Raw genomic sequence first — 23810 nt, forward strand, 5'->3', positions numbered from 1 at the left:
ATTTTTCTGGATCTTTTAAACATAGAAATTCTCCCAGACAGTTCTCTGGATATTTATAAGTACATGTATATTCCCATATATTCTTTTTTTTTTTTTTTTCTTTTTTTGCATTGGTCTTCCTGGACTCTCATTTCTGCCTTTTCAACTCAAGGGGTCTGCCTAGGTTCTGCCTGTGTTTGTCCTCTCTGTACTGGGAAGTCTCTCAAGGTAGTGAGCTGGGACAGCGTAGTTCTCACCTTGTTTGTTTCCTATCTATTAGAGAACACAGCCCTTCATTGTCTGATCTCCAGTGTCTTTTAAACCCTGTCATTCTAGTCTAGATTTTTGACTGTTTAAGCGGGAGGGTAAATCTGGTTCCTGTTATCCATCTTAGTTAGAAAGGATGTCAATATTTTCATGTTGCAACTCTTGGTTACAGAGATGGGATAGAGTTAATAATTAGTCAGTTCCTTTGTCATTGCTTGTTAGATCTTTGGAATTTAACTGTTCTTCATGGTTTTTTTTCCCCCACAACCTCCACCCACCACTCCACCCCCATACATATCACTTGGTTGATATGCCATGATTTTTTAAATTTCAATTAAAAAACAAACAGTTCTTTCATTTCTCCCACCTACCTCCACTCTACACTTCCTTGCAACGACCAGTCTGTTCTTTGTTATCTATGAGCGTGGGTTTTCTTTGGGGTTTTTGTTTGTTTGTTTTGTTTCATTTGTAGATTCCACATGTAAGAGAGATGATACTGTATTTGTCTTTCTCTTTCTGGCATTTCACTTAGCAAAATGCCCTTGAGGTCCATCTGTGTTGTTACAAATGGCAGAATTTCCTTCTTTTTAGGGCTGAATAATATTCCATTGCATATATGTGCCAGAATTTCTTTATACATTCATCCATCAGTGAACACCCAGGTTGTTTCCCTATCTTGGCTATTGTAAATAGCCAAGCTATTTACAAGTAGCAATACTGCAGTGAACATGGGGGTACATATATCTTTTCAAATTAATGTTTTTGTTTCCTTCAGAAGAATACCCAGCAGTAGAATTAATGGATCATATGGTAGTTCTATTTTTAATTTTTGAGAAATCAACATACCGTTTTCCATAGCGCTTAAACCAATTTACATTCTCACCAGCAGTACACGACAGTTCCCTTTTCTCCACATCCTCACCGACACTTGTTATTTCTTGTCTTTTTGATAATAGCCATTCTAAGAGGTGTGAGGTAATATCTCATTTTGGTTTTGATTTGCATTTTCCTAGTGATTAGTGATGCTGAGCATCTTTTCATGTGCCTGTTGGCCATCTGTATGTCTTCTTTGGAAAAATGTCTATTCAGATCTTCTGCCCATTTTTTAAATCACATTGTTGGATGTTTTGCCGTTGTGTCATATGTGTTCTTTATATATCTTGCAGATATATGATTATCAGGTATATGATTTGCAATTATTTTCCCCCACTCAGTAGGCTGCCTTTTCATTTTGTTTTTAGTTTGATGTAGTCCCACTTGTTAATTTTTGCTCTTGTTGCTTTTGCTTTTGGTGTCAAATTCAAAAAATCATTGCCAAGACCTATGTCAAGGAGCTTACCGCATGTGTATTCTTCTAGGAGCTTTATGGTTTCAGGTCTTGCATTCAAGTCTTTAATCCATTTTGAGTTACTTGTCGTCTCTGGGGTAAGATAAGGGTCCAGTTTCATTCTTTTGCATGTGACTGTCCAATTTTCCGAACACCATTCATTGAAGAGACTATCCATTTCCCACTGTATATTCTTGGCGCCTTTGTCATAAATTAATTGATCATATTTGCATGGATTTCTTTCTGGGCTCTCTATTCTGTTCTATTTAATAGAACAGCCTAATTGCTCTGGCTAGGGCTTCCAATACTAAGTTGAATAAAAGTGGCAAGAGTGGGCATCTTTGTCTTGTTCTTGATTTTAGGGGGACAGCTTTCACCTTTTTACAGCTGCATATGATGATAGTTGTGGGCTTGTCATGTATGGCCTTTATTATGTTGAGTTACGTTTCCTCTATATCCACATTGTTGAGAGTGGTTTTTTTTTTTTAATCATAAATGGTTGTTGAATTTTGTCAAATGCTTTTTCTGCATCTACTGAAATGATCATATGATTTTTATCCTTCATTTTGTTCATGTAGTGTATCACATTGATTGATTTATGGATGTTAAACCATCCTTGCACCCCTGGGATAAATCCCAGTTCATCATGGTGTATGATCGTTTGAATGTATTGTTGAATTCAGTTTACTAATATTTTGCTGAAGATTCTTGCATCTATGTTCATCAGGAATATTGGCCTATAATTTGTTTTTTGAGGCATCCTCTTCTGGTTTTGGTATCAGAATAATGCTGGACTCTTAAAATGTGTTTGGAAGAGTTCTCTTCTATTTTTTTGGAAGAGTTTTGGAAGGATTGGTATTAATTCTTCTTTGAGTGTTTAATAGAATTCACCATCTGGTCCTGGACTTTTGTGTTTGTTCAGAGGTTTTTGATTACTGATTCAATCTCCTTGCTAGTAGTCAGTCTGTTCAGATTTTCTGTTTCATCATGATTCAGTCTTAGTAGGTTGTGTATTTCTAGAATTCACTCGTTTCTTTTAGGTTGTCCAATTTGTTGGCATGTAATTTTTAATAGTATTCTCCTATGATCTTTTCATTTTTTTTTTAATTGAAGCATAGTCAGTTTACAATGTGTCAATTTCTGGTGTACAGCATAATGTTTTAGTCATACTTATACATACAGGTATTTGTTTTCATATTCTTTTTCATTGTAGGTTACTACAAGATACTGAATATAGTTCCCTGTGCTATACAGAAGAAACTTGTTGTTTATCTATTTTATATTCTTGTGATCTTTTGTGTTTCTGTGGTATCAGTTGTAATATCTCCTTTTTCATCTGTGATTTTATATGAGCCCTCTCTCTATTTTCTTGGTGAGCCTACTTAAAGGCTTATCAGTTTTGTTTATCTTTTGTTTATTCTTTTTAAAATACACAAACACTGTCACTCATACTATTTATGACATCCTACAAATTATATTTCCCACACATACAGATTCACCTCCTTCTTAAGTACTCTCAAATATGGATACACCAGGGCATTTAGCCATGTTTCTTGGTTGCCTTTTAGTTTGTTTGCATCTGTTTACTCTTATAAATAATGACATCTTTTTGTACGTGCTCACTGAAGACTACATGTTTCTCTAGAGAGAAGATGGACCATAGATTTCCTGGGTTGCACTTTACATTTTAATAGATATTCCCAAATTTCCCTCTTAAGTGGTCACACCAATTTGAACTTACACGGAATATTTCACAACAGAAATCATTATGCATACAAAACGCAAGAACCTGTAGAGTTTAATGTTGAATGTGGCAGAGACTGATAACTGTCACTCAGTATCTGTTCTCCCTTCCTACCTTAGTAACAGAATACAATTGACCCTTGAGCAACATGCGTTTGAACTGCAATGGGTCCACTTAACACGGATTTTTTTCACTGAATACGTGCTTTAGTACCACCGAGCTGCAGTTGGTTGAATCTACAGGTGTGGAACCACAGAGACAGAGGACCCACTGTGAAATTATACTCAGATTTTCGACTGTGGGTGGGTCAGCATGTCTAATTCCTGCATTGTTCAAGGGTCAACTGTATTTAGCTTGGCACCATCTATCTGCTTAACTAAAAATAAAACCCATATTTCCCAAACTCCCAAGCAGCTAGACATAGTCATATCATTAAGTTCTGGTCAACAGAATGTGAATGAAGTGATACATTCAACTTCTGGGGTTCCATTAAGAGAAAAGAGAGGATTGTGGAACCACCAAATCAGCCATTAACTACCACCCAGACTTTTAAGAGAGAAAAAGAAAAGTGTATTAAATAAGAGCCACTTTGTGGGGAAATGTCTTTCTGTCACAGCAGCCACACTGATATCCTAAATAATTCAATCACTAAATGGCAAAAGAGAATTAATCTGAAGGTAGTCATCATTCAAACTGGGAGGATTATAAAAGGATTATTTTGTTTAATCATCTCAATAACTCTGTGAGGAGGAAAGTTGTACATAGGCACTTAACTGCCATTAATGTTGTAGATGGTTAAAAATGCTTGTAGGGCACAACTCTTTTCTTCCCCTTGGGATTTTTCTACACTGTTGGAGAAGAAAGTCCAAGGGATTCAGCTCTGCTAAAGGAACCAGGAAGAAATGCTGTCCAAACCAACTGGGGTTTTGGCAATGAATCCACATTTGTTCACCAGTGTAGCTTTTGTTTATATTCCACTGTTTTGAAAAATTAAGTGGTTCAGCATTTAAAATTTTTTCCTAATCCTAGTGTAACAAATGACCTTTCTTCTCCTTAGGTCACGAAAAAGAATTTTCTGGTGTTTGTGGCTAATTCCTTAATGGCAGAGGTCCAAATAAGGGGACAGGGGGATGCTTAGGTCAAAAGTAAACATGGGATGAGAGAAGGATCCTGGATTTCCTGTGACTCATTCCATTTTCAATCATCCATACTGTTGTACATGAGTCTGAGTGGGTTTTGTGTACAGAATAAACTACACAAATTCTAGGAAATAATTTTGAATTAGCAAAGTTACAATTTACCAAACCTAGCTTCTGCCCTTGGGTTTTTACATTTCCTTTTTCAAATGTATTGTTCGATTTCTAAGAATAGAATAACAAAATTCAGCCATTGTTTTTAAGGAAGTCACTGATTAATGTTTGGTCCCATTGATAAACCTAGCTAATTAAATGCCTTCAAACACTAGACACTGCATTTCTAAATTTGCTGTTCTGGATTTTCTTTGCAAGTACTTCAAGTGTTCAACATTTCTACTTACCCAGTCAATTCTTATAAACCTAATAAATCACACTTAAATAGTAAATCTTAAATTCTCTTAAGTGTTCTAAATGATTACACATCATCTAATACTTCAGTTTAAAAACTGCACACTTAAGCAATGATTCAATTACATTTAAAATTATAATCAACAAGTCTAGCCAGCATGTTCCTCTAATGGGCTGAAGTCTCTTAAAACAAGTCTTTTAAAGTATATAAATTACTAAATAGGAACAGATTCCTTCTTAACAAAAAAAAAATTATTAATATGATGATTCTGACCCTGTCGAGTATTTCCACATTTATTTCTGAATCTTATCTCAGTTGAAATATGCTCACTGATAGAACTGCTTTCCCATTTAGTATATTTATTTAATTAACTCTAAATATTCCTGGGGTTTAAAGATGCTTACCTTCTAGGGAGATTATTACCCTCAGGAGCTGAGGTTGTTTCCAACTGGCTTAGACTTCCATGGATAGAATTCAAGGGGTCTGTAAACTTGGATGGAAGAAGGGTATCCTCATTTTCACCATCGTCTGTCTGAAATGCAGTGTTCCCTGCACGTGTGAATGTGGCAGCAGACCATTGCAGTTGAGCAGGACCTGCCACTTTGTCACCAATAGAAATCACAGGTCTTTTCATATCACATTGTGGCTGTTGTAAATACCTTGAAATATCTTTTATATTCAGCACTGCTTCAAAATTATGAAAGTTACGGGCCTGCAGCTAGATCTTGTTATTTAATGTATTAATAAAGGAACTCATAGGACTCTGTCACAATATTTCAATACTTTTATTGAGGTATAGTGGAAGTATAATAAACTGGAAATATTTAAAGCATTGAAGGGTTAAATCATTTTTGACGTCCATATACCATGAAACCATCAACACAATCCACACACTGGACTTGTCCATCACACTCCTAAGAGTTTCTTTGAGTCCCTCTAATCCATCCTTCCCTCCACACCCATCCACGGGCAATCATGGCTTTGCTTTCTGTCACTATAAAGGAGTTTGCATTTTTGAGAACGTAATATAATTGGAATCGTGCATTATGAGTCTTTTATGGGGGAGTGAGGGTCTGGCATTTTCATTCAACATAATGATTTTTGACATTCATCCATCGTTGTGTGTGTATCATACTTTAATTGCTGAGCAGTAATCTATGGTTTGGATATACCACCATTTGTTTATTCATTTACCTACTGATGGATAGTTTCACTGTTTCCAGTTTTTAGCAGTGACAGATAAACTCACCAATAACACTCCTACACAAATCCTTGTGTGGATTTGTGTTTTCCTGTCTTTTAGGTGTCAGATGGCTGGATCATACAGTAGGGGGATGTTGAACTCCTGGAAAAACTGCCAAACTATTTTTCCAAAGTGGTGGTACCATTTTACATTCCCATCAGCAACGTATGAGAGAAACTACTCCATATCCTTGTCAGCATTTGGTACAGTCGGTTTATAATTTTATCCAATCTAATGGCTAGGCAGTGGTATTCCATTATAGTTTAATTTACATTTCCATGATGATTGATGATGTTGACTATCTATTTATGTGCCTATTGGCTATTCATATATCTTCTTCTAGGAAGTGTTGGTTTGAAAGTTTTACCCATTTTTAATTGAGTTATTTGCTCTGTTAAAGTTATTGAGTTGTTAACGTTCTTCATATATTTGTCATATAGCCCTTATGTTTTTTATACCTCTCTGTATTGCATTTCTTCCAGTCTGTGGCTTACCTTTTTATTTTCTTAGTTTTGTCTTTGGCAGAACAAAATACTTTATATTTTGATGAAGTTCAGTTTATCAATGTTTTCTTTCATGGTTTGTACTTTCTGTGTTCTAAGAAACCTTTGCCTACCCCAAAGTTGCAATGGTTTTCTCCTCTGTTGTCTTCTGAAAGCTTCATGGTTTTAGGCTTTACATTTAGGGATGTGATCTGTTCTGCTTAATTTTTGTGAATCATGTGAGATAAATTTTTTTCTTATCAATAAGAAGTTAAATTGTTTCTTGTTAATATTCAATTTTCCAGCACACTATATGTGCATTATATGCATTTTGGTGTATTCTGAAGCATTTTTCTGAGAAATGTCCTTAGACTTCACCAGACTGCCAAAGAGGTCACGGGCACATGTTCTAGAGGTTCCTGCAAAGTCAGAGATAAGGAACTGCAGACATCCAGGGAAAGTGTTCTTGGTGTGCATGTTGGAATCCATTATACCAGCCCACCTGGTTTGGGGAGACCCTTTCTCAGCACAGTGAAATTGCATAACAACCAGAGATTTGGGCCAGAGCACTGACTGGAGTCCTGACAGATATGTGGATGGGATACCCTGAACTATGCTGAGAATTGTCGTGTTGATGATTTTATAGTTTCAAGAAGGATCGCTCACAGCCCCTGGTCTACGCATGCAAGTTTGTCACTGCCTCCTGCATGCTTGCTTGAGTGAATTTCACACATCTTTGGTCCTCAGGACATATCTGAGTCATCCTATTTCGGCAGGGTGACCATCTGTCCCAGTATGCCTAGAACAGCCCTGGTTTATGCTTTATTATTAATAATGCCCATCTTACTCTCAAAAGATCTGAAGACCTTTGAACTTGAGGAACTCTTATAGTCTCCTCAGATGCTCTGTATGTCTCCAGGACCACAAATTCTTTTTTGATTTAGGCTGATATCTGGTTGGATTGTAGAGACCTCTGAAGTCTCTTTCACTCAGCGTTTCCAAGATCATTTCCCTAATACATCCCGAAGGCCAGTCGGCTCTGTTCACCATCAAAGATAAGCTATTCCACTAAAAGCAAGGAGAAAAAAGAGAAGCCCAATGAATTTTAAAGCTATAAATCTTGTCATCCTATTTGCTTTCTCTCTCTAGGGAAAAAAAGAAAGCAAAAAGTGGCAGGTCTCTAAGGGAAGGGCAAGCTGAAAAATAAATAGCACAAAAGAAAAAGAGAAGAAAACCTTGACCTTGTCCTGGGTTCTTTTCTGATTCCTAGGAGAATGAGCTTCTCAAACACCTTTATTCCTGCTTATTTGTTTCAGGGCGGTGGTAAAGGGAATGAGAAAAAGCAGCTTGACTGGTCCTTCTGTGTGTGCAGCATCAAAGCCCACACCATTTCATGTGGATTTGTCGTTCATTCATTCATCCACTACATATCGCGTGCTGCCCGTACACTAGGCATCGTTCTCGGCACTGGGGATACAGCCATGAACAAAAGAGCCCAGTCCATGCTCACACGGAGCTGATATTCTCATGGGAGAGACATACCATGAACAGATGAACAGGTAAATACATAATGTAGCATCGTGGAGTGATAAATGCTCTGGGTGAGAACAGTGGAGGACCAAGTGTGATGAGGATGTTGTTTTGGACTGGGTGGTCAAGGAGGACCTCTCTGGGGTGGAAAAATTTCAGTAGAAACCCGAACAATGGGAAGGGGAGAACCACAGGACTGTGTCGGGGAGGGGCGGTGGGGGCTGAGGGTGTGTGTGCATGGGTCTCTCGAAGGTCGCTCTCCACAGGGAAGTAAGCACCTCCCACTGAACATGAGTGATCCTGAAATTCTGATGCCCTGCCTGAAGACACACCCAAGATTTTATTTCCTGTTATTTTAAATGAGAAAAAGCCGAATGCATGACATGTCAACCCAAACCCCCAATGTCCTAAAACGGAACAAAATACTTAAAATGCGTACCAGATATCGAACTAGCTCATTAGGATGTAAAATGCTTAAAGCATGGCTTCCTGATGACCAAACAATCATTAGTTTTCAACCAATAGTTGATTTGTATCTGGTGACACAGTCACCTCCAATGGCATGTCCCCTTCTTAGCTTCTTGGTGGACTTCTCAAAACGTTAGCCTGATGTTCTCGCAACAGTAATTAAAATGTTACTTTCCCTCCTGTTATCTTGGAAGAAGTGCTACCTCGAGTTTTGGGGATATAAACAGTTTTTCTTCATCAACACTGATCTGATAATTGTGAGAAACATGTCTTCTATGAAGTTTGTGTATTAAAAACAAAGAGGCAGTCAACTGCGAAACGATTTACTATGGAGATGTGCAAAGTACGCCCCTGTATTTGTGTTCTTTGGCTAGGGAAAATGTGAGATTCTGTGTATGATGGGGTATTTTATATTTCATGTATTTGCAAAAAGCCCCCTGCCTCACCTCCACATGCACACTGTATCACATCTTGCCTCTTCTCTAAAGACCCATGGGAAAGCTTCTCTCCTGTACCATTATCAGAAAGAGTTCTAATTTGTTCACATAGTTCTGTTAGTTTCTATCTTATAGGCATTGAGAATCATGATCACAGAGAAGCACTTCGAAATCCATGGCTTTCAATCTTGACAATCTTGGGGTTCCTTCAAGACCCTTTACAAACACCCACAGGAGAAAGATATGAGGCTGGGATTTTTTACCTCCTTTTTCCATACCGAGATTCTATGCATGCTTGCTTTTCTTTTCCTTTTTTTTTTAAAAAAAATTTTTATGGGGAGGTAATTTAGGTTTTTATTTATTTTTAATGGAGGTACTGGAGATTGAACCCAGGACCTCATGCATGTTAAGCATGCACTCTACCGCTGAGCTATACCCTCCCCTCTGCTTTTCTTTTCTTTTTAACTCATTTGTGTAAGTCTGTGTGCTGCCAAAGCAAGCAACATATGCTTACTTCTGAATACAAGAAAGTTTGAAATCCACTGATGTGACTGATCAGATTTTTCCTCTTTGCACTGGCTGCCAGGAGGCTCAGCATCTAATTCCCAGTCCACCACTAACAAGTGCTGAGGACCTCCAAACCATATTTTGTATGCAAATCTCACCCTTGACTTTCTTTTCTTTCCCTCCCTGTGCTTCCCCTTCACCTGCTTTTTTTGTTTTCTTACTCTGCTGCAACCTCAAATCCCTTTTGGAAAGAGCCAAGGTTTAAGTGAATGCATTAAAACAAAAAAGGAGTACTTTTCTGTAGAGGAGATTTTTGCAGATGGGAAAGGAATGTGTATAGAAATTAGGCATGATTTGGCATGGAGAATACACGTGTGTTTGTAGGATATGTATATACATGTTGGAAACATTGTGAAGTTTGTAGTTTTCAAAGTTAAACTGGTCTTCTGGCTTCAAAGAACATTTATACTTGGAAGACTCTAGGGGGAAAAAAGTGTTTTACTCCAGGGTAGGCGTGCCTGTGGTCTACACTCTAAAGAATCTGCTTTATGGTTTAGTATTTTCAGATTTTGTCTGGGATTATTTTTCTGGTCATTATAAAATGAGGGCAAAGACTTATCAAGAAGAAATCAAGGGAAAGAAAGGGACAGGAAAGGGGGTTGCTCCTGCATAGGAAGGGGGCTGGATTTTAAGTGGTCTTGAGTTAAAAGTGGGAGCCATAAGTGTTCTCTTGAGTTTCTATCTCATCTGCTGTGAATCTGTGGTCAAATCCTTTTTCTCCTAAACGTGAGGACTCTCACCCTCGGCTGCACACTGAAATCACTGGGGAGGTTTCAAAGATACTGATGCCTCAGTCCCTCCACTAGGGTTTGGTTTAATTGGTCTGGGGTGGGGCCTCAGCCCAGGGATTTTTAAAAGCTCCCCTGGAGATTCTAATGTGTAAGCCAGGTTTCAGAACCACTACCCTAAGAGAAGGAAAAAATAAAATTAATAAGCACCTGCCTCCTGTTTATCTCCCAGAGGGTCGTGGGGTGTGGCTGCGATTTATGAGATAATGGGCCAGATTCTGGTAAAGGAGTGAAGTGGCTTGAAGGAAATAGATTAACCCTTTGTATTCCATAGAGTCCCCCTGAGTTAAAAAGTGTCCTTCAACATTTTCCCCACAATCTGTGAGAAGAAACCCATTTCACATCCTGACCCAGTACACACACACACACACACACACACACACACACACACACACTCACACTCTCACTCTCTTACTCTGATTGTATGCAATTCACTTGATATTTTCTCTTCCAGTCTATTCTATTCTTTTCCTTTAGGAAAAAAAAAAGTCTGCTTATTGCCACTGTTCGAGCGTTATATGAAGGCTCAAGGGCCAAGATAAATTAAACACCTCTGGAGAGCATTAAGATGCTCAATTTAAAATGACTTAGAGCTTTTTTGCAAAGATGCTATGGAAAGTGAAATTGTGTGCACAGTAATAATATTTGCTGAGCAATCTCTTGTGCCAGCTACAGTCACAGTAGAAAGTGTTTCAAGAGCACGATCTCAGCAGACTATCACGATAGGAATACAAGATGGGTACTGTTAGCTCTATTTTAGAGATGAGAAAGTCAAAGCCAAGTATGTACATACATTCTTCAGCTAGAAATTGGAAGAGTCATCTTCATCCAGGAGCAGCAGACCTAACCTCACCTGCCTCGTAGGAGGAGAATAACCGTGCTCACCAAATACGTGTGCTTGTCTGAAGTTTGGGGAGTAGGAAGAGGATGGAATAAACTGACCAGAGGTGGATCCTGGTAGAGTGGGGCTGCTGCATATTCAATTCAGGGGCCTTATTTAAGAAAAAGAATACAAAATTGTGAGTCTGAAATAAGGTACAAAAGTGAGTATTTCTTTGAATTAAGAAATTATAATAAATTCCTGTTTTGAGAAGCTGAAAAATACCAAAAACATCACAAATTCCCAACTCAGCTTCCCCTCAGATGGATCCCCAGAATGCCAGTGGCCACTCCCTACTCAAGGTCAAGTGGTCCAGCTGGGAAATAGAGTGGAAAGAGACAGTGGTCTCTGCTGGCTGCTGCTAACTGTCAAAAGCAAATGACTTTTATAAATTTCACATGACTAGGTGACCACATGGACTCATTTCTAGGTCCCTGTTGGGGCCTTGGAAAGAGGCACAGCAGTGAGGAGCCCAGAAACTAAACTTCACCGTTTTCCCAGTAACCCCACAACTGGAGTTGAAGGCTGTATATTATCTCTCAGGAGCAAGGGCTCTGGAGTCAGCTGGACCTGAACTTCAGCCCTGGCTCAGACACTTCCTGCCTTCTTTGGGCAAAGACTTGATCATTTGTAAAACCGGCATGCTAACAGCATCTACCTTTCAGTCTCTGGGAGATTACAGGAGATAAGAAAGGGTCCAGTAAACTGGATGGGCCTAAGGCGGCCAGGTTTAGCAAAGAAAATTATAGGACATCCAGTTACATTTAAATTTCAGAGAAAAGTGAATACTTTCTTAGTATACGTATGTACCACCTATTGCCTAGGACATACTTACACTAAAACTTGTTCCTTGTGTCTCTGAAATTCAAATTTATCTGGGCTACCCTGTATTTATGGAGCTTAGCAAATGGCAGTGGTTGACATTGTTTTGGACTGAGGCATCCTGGTGTTCCCTAGCCAGGCTTCATAAATGTTAGAAAGTGGGTGAGAGGGAAAAAAATGCTGCATAGACTCTGTTCAAGACAGTTTATTGCAGAGAAGACTGAAAGAAGTGACCAGGAGAGGAGGAGGTAAGTGGGATGCTTTCATCTGAGGGTATGTGTGGAGAGGATTATACCACTGACTTTGGGTAACACAGTTAAGTTCTTGGGACCTCAGTTTCCCCTACCTGTAAAATGGGTGAAAGGAGATTGCTGAACTCTCCTGCAGATAGTACCTGAAATGACACTTTCTCATAATCAGAGGTCACCTCCTCAGAGAAGTCTTCCCTAACTACTTCAGCCGAGATGACTGTTCCCTTTTCCCACTACATAGTTTTCCCCCTCCATAATAATTATAACTTTCTGAAATTGTCTTGATTCTTTACTTGATTGATTACGGCCTGTCTCCCCATGTAAGTTCCGGGAAGGCACAAAACTAGTCTGTCCTGTTTTAGCCGAATCTCTCAGGAGCTGTAGCTGGCACAGGAGATGTTCCACATATGTTGAATGAATGAATGAATAGGTGGCTGAATGAATGAATTCACTGTCACGGTGGAGGTTCCTTACAAGCAGTCTTTCTCTTCTCGGGGGCCATGCCTGTGTTGCGGAGGGAGGAGGTGTGGGTGTCGGTGGGTGGGGAGGAGGCTGGGCCCTCGCCTCCTCCAGGACCGGCTGGAGCGAGCGCGCTCGTCCCGGCTGCAGGCGCAGAGAGCGGCGCGGCGGCAGCTGCAGGGCCGAGCCCGGCGCCCCGCGTCCAGCCGCCGGGGGTGTGCGCCCGCGGAGCCCAGCGCTGCGCCTCGGCGCCCCCACGCGCCCACGCCGCGGCGCGGGGACCCGGGCGGGGGCAGAGGGAGGGCCCGGCTGAGGGAGGGGAAGGGGCCGGTCCTCCCCGCGCAGGCAACGGCCGCAGCAGCCCAGGAGGCGGAGGCAGCGGCGGCAGCAGAGGCGGCAACGTGCCCGCCGCAGTCAGCCCGGCTGCGTCCGACCCGCGCCCGCCCGGCCGCCCGCACCGCGCCGGGGCGCCCTCTCCACTGCGCGCGGTGAGTACTGCCGGCGGCGCCCAGTCCGGGCCGCCCGCCGGGATTCGTCGTGCCGGGGCTGACCCGGACCCCCTGGCCTGGAGCCTCTCTCCCGCACTCGGCCGGCCGGGGCCTCCGCAGCTGTCGGGGCTCCCGGGGTGCCTCAGGCGCCGGGGCAGCGGAGACAGCGCGCAGATTCTGTTTCGGGAAAGTCGGTCCCAGGCTCCGGGCCTCAGTTTCCCCGAGCGCCTGGGAGGCGACGACCCTGAAGTTCGCACTCCCGCGCGCGGGACAAGTGCATGGCGCGCAGGCTGTGTGGACTCGCCTGGGTCCTCCTTGTTTGGTTCGTTTTATGGCCCAGGTGGTTCGGGATGAGGGGCGCTCCTCTAATCTTACCAAGAGGCGCCGGGAGCCAAGAAGACAAACTCACGCCCTGGGACGCTGATTTTGTAGTAACCGTGGAACAAACCTCTGGAATTCCCGAGATGGGACTGGAACGGCCCACTGACCCTTTTTCTAGCTGTATTTCTTTTTGAAGTCCTTTTACGCCCGGCCTGCTCTGGTCCAGCTCTCCGGGCTTTGTACCGGAACCGGCGTCCTGGCGCTGGCTGAAGTTGGAGTTTAAACTTAGAAAACTTGACATCAAGAGGACGTTTAGGAAGGAAGCGAGGGGTTTGTTGTCATGCGAGAAAGCGGAGAATGGAATTGTTTTTTTAGCCGTGCCGACTGTAGGCTAAACGGTCGTGCTGGCCCGAGCTCCTTAAATATATTTACTGCCCCAAAGAAATAGGTTGTAAGCTCAAGGAATATTGGGAAAGCTTAACTGGGGAAAATACTCGCATCACAAAATCCTCAGTGCGCGTTTCTCAGCTGCTGAAAGCGAAGCGCTTTGACGGTGCGAGGTTCTTACTCCCCGTAAGCGAAGCCTCGCTTAGATTAAGAGTTGACAAGCATGTCCGCTGCTGTGTTCCGAATGCTCTTTAAAAAGCAAGACTGATGCTGCGTTTTTAGGATACCGTTTTATTTTCTTCCCTCTTTCCCCGAAATGCAACGTGATCTTTTTTTTTTTTTTTAATAACACTGAGGTATAAATCACCCCTGGTGCAGGTAACTTTTCATTACGAGGTGCAGTGAAAGGGGTGAACATCGGAGTTGGGTGTTGTGAGCAGGACAGAGGCGAGGTAGAGTGATTTACAAACATCAAGTAAGAATCTGAGTGCTGAATTAGGTTTGAGTTAGGGAGCTCCCTTCCAAAGGAAATTATAACCGGCGGACAATTGTATTTCAAGCCGAATCTATTAATTTCGCAAGCCTTTTCTCGCTTGAGTGAAATTTCTGCTCCCAGAGTGTGAGTACAGAGGTAGTAGCCGCTTTCCAGCTATGGCTCTTTTGGGTGGGGTGGGGGAGGGAGGGGCTGGAAGAGGGACCCCTTTTTAAAATAGTTTTTGTGAAAAAAATCTTCTAGGCAACTTTACCCAAGAAAGATTCACTTTTTTTTTTCCTGACTTTTCTCTTACTTTCACGTTGAACCCCTTCAACTTTGTAGTTTCTTGCATTTAGAAATCCTCAGACCAGGAAAACTTAATAAGTAATTTATATAACAAATGATGATGGTGGGAGGCTTGCTTTAGACTAAGCATAAAATCATATTTGTATTCTAAATCTCCTTGCCTCTTGAGGAAATTCTCAATTTTGCCATTTTAACCAATGTAGCTAGATCTGAAAAGACCTGCACTTTATATTAAAAAAAAAAGCAATTCATGTGTCCCAAACATAGTAGTCACTCCATTCTTCTCTTGCAACTAGCTTCACAATATTATGAACTATTTTATCTTAAAGGAATTGGCATTTTTTTTCCCTCGGTCTTGAAATAGTTCTCCTTGTGTTGTGGCTGTGTGTATGGGAATACTCTATAAACACATCAGTCTTTCCTCATAGGAAATAAAACAGAAAGTCGTTATCCCAATACTTTGAGATTTTGGAAAAAACAGATGTTTTAATCACTTAAGTTTTAGATTCTTCTTTTCATACCTTTTGTGTTGTATTAAACACATCATAAAGAGATATGATTTGTTGGCTTGTTATAGGATTACCATTTGGCAACAACACCCAAGACATGCTGTTTCAAATATGCGGTATTACTTCTGCTTTAAATTGCATGGACGAGATCGCAAGCCTTGTTCCAGACGGATAAATTGATAAAATGCTAGCTGCTGTTGGGAGAGCAGAAAAGTCCTCTGCACAGAGCGCTCTGCGGTGCGGCCGAGTACATTTTGAATTAGGTTGAGCCAGCTCCTGAAACCCCGGCAGTTTTGTGCAAGTCGCCGCAGTCCAGGCACGTCCACTTTAAGATGTTTTTTTTTTTTGATTCCCCCATGACAAGATGATTCCTTTCCCACAAAGAAGAAACCGTTTCCTTATTTTTTCAGTTACTTTTCCAAAGATAACTTGTGTCAGGCACAAGAGACCAGAGTTCTGCTGAAAGCCAACCGTAACTGGCTCCGAATGAGGACCCGTTCTTACTTCTTCCACCAGATGTTTTTGAGGTGTCTTCAGCTGGAATGCCCAGTTTGAAACTAATTAGGCCAGCAGTAAACTCCTTGTATAATAAAATCGCAGGCCGTTATGGTGCAGAAGTGGGGTCCCCAGCAGCTCGTGAAGCTCATGACAGATGCCTCTCGGCAGGGAGAGCCCATGGCCATCAGGAGGACATAAAAGTCGTGGAGATACCTCATGTAGATTTTTGCCTGTCCCTCAGTGTCCAAACACCCACACACAATAATCACATTCTCTTCAACAGGGAGATGGGTGGGAGTTGCAACAGGCATTGAGTTTTTTCTTTGCTGGAAGGGCCTCTTAGCATAAAAATGCTTGGGGAAGAAGCAAAACCATAAGTATTAGGCAGTGGCCACAGGTCTGAGGTGGAGTGTTGTGTGTTTTGTATGTTGGAGTGTGTGTGTGTGTGTGTGCGCGCGTGCACGCGCAGGGTGAGAAGGTCCCTCTCCCCCAGGCACAGATAAAACGCAAGGCGCTCTGGCCTGACATGAATTCCTTCCTGGAGAGGATAACCTTGCCCCCCCTCCCTCTAAGATTTTTTTACCTACTTCTCTTTATGTAATTATCCTTATCTGGGGAGGCAGGGGATAGTTGTGGAGATGAAGTGGCTGGTTATTCAGTTACCTCCAAAGGCAAACCTTCTGACACTTGCCAAGACTGGGTTTTGTTGGTGGAAGGAAACTTTTGTTTTCCCTAGCTCGCTGCTCTGAGAAAGGAGTTGGTGGATTCCGCTCAAAAGGAATCTCTTTACAGAGAATTAACCCCAGAGCTGAGAAAACACAGCCTGTTGACAGAAAACACACACACACACACTCACACCCCTACAATGCCTTGCTCTTCTCCCCGCCACCCTCCCTGATCCCTGTCCCCCAGTATCATTAACAGCCTCCCCAAGGGCCCACTTTCTGTCTGCCTATCGCTTGTGGCTCTTCAAAAAGTCCCAAACATACAAAACAAAAGGAAGACTCCGGGAGGGAAATAACCAGCAGTAGTTCTCTTGGAGACAATGCTTCATTTTCGTATTTGAAGATCTTAACTGACCTAATGGTGTTTAACTCACACCTCTTGTAATCTGAGGCTAGACCCCCTCAACCAGGTGGCAAATACTCGAAATGACTGTCTGGGACCCACTGTCTTGCTGTCAGTGAATCAGAGGGGCCGGGAGCTAGTTGTTGGTTGCGTGGGATTGAAAATCAGTTTCAAGCTAGGAGAGTACCTGCCAGGTGTAAGGGGGCCAAGAAAGCCACAGGCCTTAACATTTATTGTTGCTGCTTTTTTTCTTTCTTTTTGCTCACTTGCCTTGTATATGTTCCTTTGCCATTTCTCCTCGCTTAAATTATATCCTTGTATGTAATAATAATGATGAAAAGAGTTTGAGCATTAGTATGCCAGACTGGAAGTCTTTGCTTGACCTGTATTTTCAGGATGGGTCTCACAACAACATTTTGAGTTAGGCATTATTATTACTATTATTATTGTTATTGTTATCCCAACTTTGTTAACAAAGAAACTGAGTCACAAATCAGATGATTCACGAAGGACTGCAGGGTGAGTGAGTCTAGGCCTTCAGCCCTCTGCTGCCTGTGCTGTGAAAGGCTTGCCTCAGAGAAAATTCCTGCTTTCATTTCCCTCAGAGAGAGATGCTGAATTTCGATAATTTTAAATGCGCTGAACACAATTATTTTCTGATCTTTTGTTGTTGTTGTTTTGAACAGCAGAAAAATCATCTTAAATGTTTAGAAAACACAGATCTGGGCTTTGGTGAATCACAGTATTTAGCAGGTTGTATATGGTTCTGTAAAGGCGGAAAAAAAATGACTGTTTATTTACAAGGGCTAATTTGATTTGTTCCTTCGATACTTACAAGACTACGCATTTTCAGTTCCTAAAAAGAGTCAATAAATTTACCGGCAGTGCCCAGGCCCTAAAATGTTACGGGAGGCTGTCCCAACTCAAGTTTACAGGAAGGTGCTGGATCGCTATGGGTGGGTGGTTGTTTGGGGGTTAGATTATAAACATTTGGAGAGCGAAGAATAATTTGGAACAGGTGGTCCCAAGAGTCAGGTAACCGGAATGATTTATCTTTGCCACTTTGAAGGTTAAGGGAAGCCGTTGGTGGCCTGAATCTGGGATAGGCGGATGGAGGGACAGCGAGGGCTGCGAGGGCCCCCATTTTGGGACAAAGCCTGAAGGGGTGGATGAGGGGGTCTCTGCGCACAGACCCAGGTCTGTAGAAAGCAGGGCTTCGTCATCCCTGTCATCGCCCTTCTGATGATACTAGTTAGGGCACAGATGAGGCCGCTTGGACTTTTTTGAAAAGGCTGCCTCTGCCTTCAGATATACGCAGAAATTTAAAACGGGAACTCAGAACAGCCAGCCGAGGAGACAGGTTTACTTCTTACCAGTTTCGAGAATGTGCACATGGCCAACTGTCTTTGCTCCCAAATGCCCATTTAGACACGCTTAAAAATGAACCAAGTATGTAAGAGGTTCGAAATTATTTTGTCAGTTAGTATCTATAGTTTTGTGTCCATCACATGACAATTACATGTGATTTCAATGGCGTTGAATTTTTTCCCCCTCTAGTTTCCTTTTGGGGATCTAGTAAAGTTAGATTCTTAAAATCTGAGCATTCCCAGATTTAATATATCCATACATATCTGCGCAGTCATTCTGAGAGCTGTCATCTCTCTATAAATTTAACTAAAGGAAAAATGAAAAAAATCGACATTTTTTCCCCCAAAAGAGGAACTGGAGGGTTTGACTACCGTATGAATACAGCAACTTACTTTTGTCTCACATCAGTTGAATCTGTCAGCTCCCCAGTCTTCCATCTCCTAAGAATAGTCTTTCGTAACTGAAATGTACAGCGTATTAGCCAAAAGACGTTTTAATTTTGTAAAGAAAAATCATGCCAGAGACAGCCGTGTCTGTTTCAACCATTATTGTTTCTGTAGCATGCATACTTTGGGTTTCATGGTAAGATGTGGGTTTGCCAAGAAAGAAAATTACAGCAAGAAACTATGTTGAAAACATATACACTTCTGTTTGAGAAATGGGAAAAACACGGGAAAATTCCACGCGGTAATTGCTTTAACGTGAGTTTTAAATGTCATTGTTTGACTTATGTCAAAAAGTCCCTCTTAGCTAATTCTCACATGTGCTGTTACCAAATATCTCACCTTAAAAATGGCAAATGTTGGTCTTAACTTTGATGATCTCTGAGGCTTTAAGAGATATCCTTAGTCCTAGGGGAAACATTCCAGATTTTTAGATTGTGCAGGCTTTTTTTTTTTTTTAAGATTACTTAGATATCGATTTTATTTTCTTGACCCAAAATAAGAAAACACGGGGAATTCTCAAAAGCTTTTTACAGGCTGCTATTATGAGAAGAGAAGCCAAACCAACATGTATTAGGTCATGAGCTTGAAGTGCATAAATAAGCCCGTGAAGGTCACCAAAACAGGGCAAAAACCACCAGTTCTCCTTCCCTTGGCCAAGTCTAAATTCCTGCCTGTTTGATGTGTTTGGTTGAAGCTGACACAGAAAGGGGGTTTCTGAGCCCACGGTTAAAAGATCCCGATTTGATTTGAGTTCTCAGGATGACTAGAGACGACGTTCTTGGGGTAAAGTGAGATGGGAGGGCTGGAATTCCCATCTCCTTTGGATTATTCCCTCCCACTGCTCCACAGAAGAAGCAGGTTCCGGGGCCACCCCTCCCTCCAAAGCAGATGTTTCATTCCTGTTGTTTGGACACACGGAAGCCAGAGGTCGAAAATGGCTTGTGTTCCCTCTGGTCAATTTCTTCACCTCCCATCCCCTTCCTGTAGTAACTTTGTGGTTAAGGTATTAGCAGTTTCCCAAACAATTTTTTGTTCCTACGAACATGTATGTGTTTTGTTAGCAGGTGAGGTGCAATGTGTACGTACAAACCTTTAGGTCTTCATTGATGGGCATCTCCCTGAGATACAGAGAGACGGAGAGAATGTCCACAGCATCCCCGAGTTTGGTACCAGCCCCGGTGCCGATGGAAATTCTACGCAGGGAGAAACCCTGATCGGAGAAACAGAAAGGGTGTCGATACAAAAAAGGTTGTTTTCTTTTGTGGGTGTGTATTATTTGCACCTATGCGGACTTTTGTTTCAGAGTGTTCCAGAAACATTTGTCTCTCCAGCGAAGGTCTGAATGCCTTTCTTAGTTGGGAAGAGGGTGGAGGAGAAGGAGCACAGTGGGTAGATTCCTGCACCTCTGGCCTTCTGTGCAACTGGTACAGTAGAGGGAAGCGGTGACTCGCTGCTGGGATGGTGTCATGTGGCAAAACAAGTTGTGACTTGCCACTTGTGTTGTAAACAGAGTTTTGGCCCCATCCAGCCGTGAAAAAGAATGGAGCCGTGAAGATTACTCACCTCCGGGCTGAGATAGGCTTGGGCTGTCTGGTGTTCTCCTCTTGCTAAAGTGACCCGTACTCCCAGGAGACTTTAATATTGGAGTGTGGAGGGAAGGGGGGCTGGGGGGGAGAAAGAATGTCTTAAACTCAGCAAATGTCTGAAACGCTGAATGTCTTCAGCATTGCTCTGGCACCCATGAGAAAGATAAAGTGATAAAAGAACACAGAAGGAGACTTTTTGTGGGGGTAGGGAGTGAGCAGAGAGATTGGGGGGCTTGCTAGTGGTTTGACCTAGAGTGGAGAGTTTTCTGACACCAGGAGACCCCTGGAGTGCCTTGCTGGAGTGTCTTTAGGAAACTGATTTTGGAAATGTTGTCTTTGTCTGCAGCTTTGCTGTCATTTCTTTGTGCTTATTTTCAGTGAATTCATTTTTTTGTTTTGTTTTTAAACAAGACACAAGATTTGTTTGGGAATAACAAGTGGCCCATATTTATTGAACACTTACTATGTGCCAGGCACCGTCTTAAACAAACACTTATACTTCTGACTCCAAATAGCCTTTAGATGGAATGTGCTGTTATTATTATTATTATTATTATTATTATTATTATTATTATTATTATTATTATTATTATTATTATTATTTTACAGATACGAAAATTGAATCTCAGGGAGGTGAAGTAACTATCTAAGGTTACATGGCTTGTGTCAGAAACAGGACTGAACCCAGTTTTGATTCTTAACCACTAGGATATCCAGCCTCCCCTACTGTGTAATAAGAGTTATTTTTCCTCTACATGTCTGCCCTGGAGAGCTAGATTTTAAAGACCGTCTCCAGTTGTTTTGCCGGGGGATATTAACTGATGGTCAAGTACAAAAGTTAGGTTCAGAAATAAGAGACATCTCCTGATTCTCACAGAATCTTGATCCTGTCCTTGTAGAGTAATTAAAGTTTAGAGTTGGAATCTATTGAAATGGTGGGTGGATCATTGCAGTTAGCTGGTCTCAGCTATTGTCTATGGCCACTTCTGTGCTAGAAGAATTGAGTAGTTACTACAGAGACTGCATGGCCTTTCACAGATGTTTGCTGACCCCTGAGCTATTGCAATATGACAAGACAAATTCTGTTGACAAGGAAGAACATGCACTTGGGACATTACATATACCATTTCCTGGATTTATTACTTACTGAGTGCCTTCTGCATGCCTGATGGTGATGAGGAAAAGCTACATATGCATTCGTTCTTTCAGTCATTTATTCACCATTATTTGTTGAGCTGTGTTCTAGGCACTGAGCTAATTACTGGGGATCCAAAGGCAAGAAGGACCCAGTTGGGCACCTCTGATGGCAGGATCCCAGTGCATTTTCACCAATATCACACTGCCTCTTCTTTCCCCTTGATGCTCAGGGGGCAGTGATATGACTTCTTGAACTGTCCAATATTCAAGAAACAGGATGGAGACAACCAGTTTGCAGAGGGTGGTACACTGGCTTCTGTGCCTAGAACTGTGTCCAGCAACGCCCATGGCTTACTCTCTACCTTGGATAGACAACAACTTTCTGCTTCCCTTAAGAGGGAGTGGGGACACACTACTGTATATAAACTAGATAAACAACAAGGACCTACTGTACAGCACAAGAAACTATATTCAGTATCTTATAATAACCTATAATGGAAAAGAAACTGAAAAAGAACATATATATTATATGTTATATATATATGAGGCAGTGGGGAAAGCAGGTAGGAATGGGGAGAATCAGACTTTCCAAATTTAAGCCTTGCCTCTGACTTACAACCTAGAGATTAAGAGCCTGAATCTCTAGGATTCATACATAAGCCAGGAGCCAGGCTGCTTGGGATCAAATCCCTGCTCAGCATAAACCAACTATTTAATTTTGGGCAAATTACCTAACTTTTATGTGCCTCAGCTTCTTCACCTGTAATCCAGAGAGGTTATCTTGGAGATCAAGTTAATAAATATAGTATTTGCAGTAGCACAGGGCAAATAGTATGAACTATATCAGAGTCGGCTACTGTGTTATTATTTAAGCTTATGTGTATTACTTACAAGCTTACATGACCCTAGGCTCTCTGGGCCTCAGTTTCCCCTCTGGAAAATGGGAGTGATGATAATAATGACAGTAATAACTGCTTCAAAAGGTCACTGTGAGGATTTAATTGAGGCAGTACATGTAAAACACTTTGCTACAATGCCTGCCCGTGTTGAATGCTCAATAATCCAGTGATTATGCTCAAGCCAGCTGTCATTGTCCTTCAGGTTACAGGGGATTACATACTGGGCCAATGATGCACCTTTAAGCTATTGGTTAGTGGAGTCCTTTTTCAGTATTAAGAGAATGTAGGGCAGTGGTTAATATCACAGACCCTGAACTCAGACCGATCTGGTTTGAACCTGAAGTCCACACCAGTCCCTAACTGTGCCGTCTTGGGTTGGGGGCTGTCCCCCTCAACTTCCCAAACAGTGGTCGCTGTACATAGGGAGGCTGTGAGGGTTAAAAGAGGTAGCAGGGTGTTTGGCACATAGTAAGCACTCAATAAATGGTAGCTTGTATTATTATCACTCCTTGCTGCCCTCCCACCCCCAGGAAAGCACTGAACATTAGTAAATTTTAATTTGAAAATGAACACATTTTAAAACTGCCAAACAGATTTAAAATAATATTCATTAAACAAAATTAAAATATTCTATTAAAGCCAGACTTTGGGCTCAGACCAAATTTTTACAACCCAAGCTTAAAGGCCAAGGAGTCCCCCAGCTACAATGGGGACATTGTGATTGAACTTGAGCCTTCAACGCTGCTATTGAGCAGCCTTTGAAATGCACGTTTCCCTGTTAAAATGAAAGGGAAGTCTTGAGACGGGGGGAAAAAAAAACAAAGTTTTTGCTCACCCCAACAAACCTTAATGAATTGAAAAAGAAAAACGAAAGATTTCTCATTTTCCTCCTGCTACCTTATCCTGCCAAAGACGCATGGCCCCCTCCTAACCCCGGCTTTGAATGGTACCCACTCAGAATGTTCCAGACTGATATGCTTTACAAGCTAAGCTAGCCTAAATTCTGGTCTTCACCAGGTTTTATAGACGGTAGTGTATCATTGGTAGCTGGGACTTGGGAGCCCAACTGCTGGGGATCAAATCCTTACTGTCTCTCCTTGCTCTGCCTCGGTGTCCCTAGTCACAAAGCAGAGATGAAACACCCACTGCACAGAGCTATGGTGTGAGAGTGTAAGAGCAGCATCCCTGCTGATGGTTTAAATTTGTGCTGTTGTATAATGAATGAAGCTCCCCCGGACTTCTGGGACTCTGAAGAATTAAAGTACACAGGTATGCTTTTTCCTGAGAAATTTGAATCAAAATATCTCAATATTCAGGGAGGGGAATTGGAAAGGGCAGAGGTGGATTTAAAAATCTCTCCCAAGACTTTTGATGTGCGAGACACTTTCACAAAGCTCATTTAATTCTCTCAAAAGAAAAAAAAAATCCTATGACTCATGTGTGTCCAGTTAACAAGTGGGGAAACTAAGGCTTGGCCAGGTCAAGTGGCTGCCTGATGACATTCCGTTCCAGATCTCTCTGAGCTGAAGCACC

General features: G+C 41.8%; 1 protein-coding gene and 1 non-coding gene across 5 annotated transcripts in view; one reads left to right on the forward strand and one right to left on the reverse strand.

Annotated features, from left to right (window-relative positions):
• The first annotated feature begins 7920 nt into the window (after positions 1-7920).
• EYA2 (EYA transcriptional coactivator and phosphatase 2) overlaps positions 7921-23810 on the forward strand; it is a 220112-nt gene continuing 204222 nt past the window's right edge. Inside the window, exon 1 of one of the 4 annotated variants that reach the window (XM_074347387.1) lies at positions 7921-8146. In XM_074347387.1, the coding sequence (XP_074203488.1) occupies positions 8115-8146 (32 nt within the window). In that variant the 5' untranslated portion in view covers positions 7921-8114. Of the gene's footprint in view, positions 8147-12953; positions 13278-23810 lie in introns of those variants that run through there. The other 3 variants (XM_010958638.3, XM_074347386.1, XM_074347385.1) reach the window with 3 other exon arrangements.
• Positions 9391-9463, reverse strand: TRNAV-AAC (transfer RNA valine (anticodon AAC)). Its single transcript has one exon. It is a non-coding gene; the product is annotated as a tRNA-Val (tRNA).

Source organism: Camelus bactrianus, chromosome 19 (genome assembly GCF_048773025.1).
Source record: "Camelus bactrianus isolate YW-2024 breed Bactrian camel chromosome 19, ASM4877302v1, whole genome shotgun sequence".
Lineage (NCBI taxonomy): Eukaryota > Metazoa > Chordata > Mammalia > Artiodactyla > Camelidae > Camelus > Camelus bactrianus.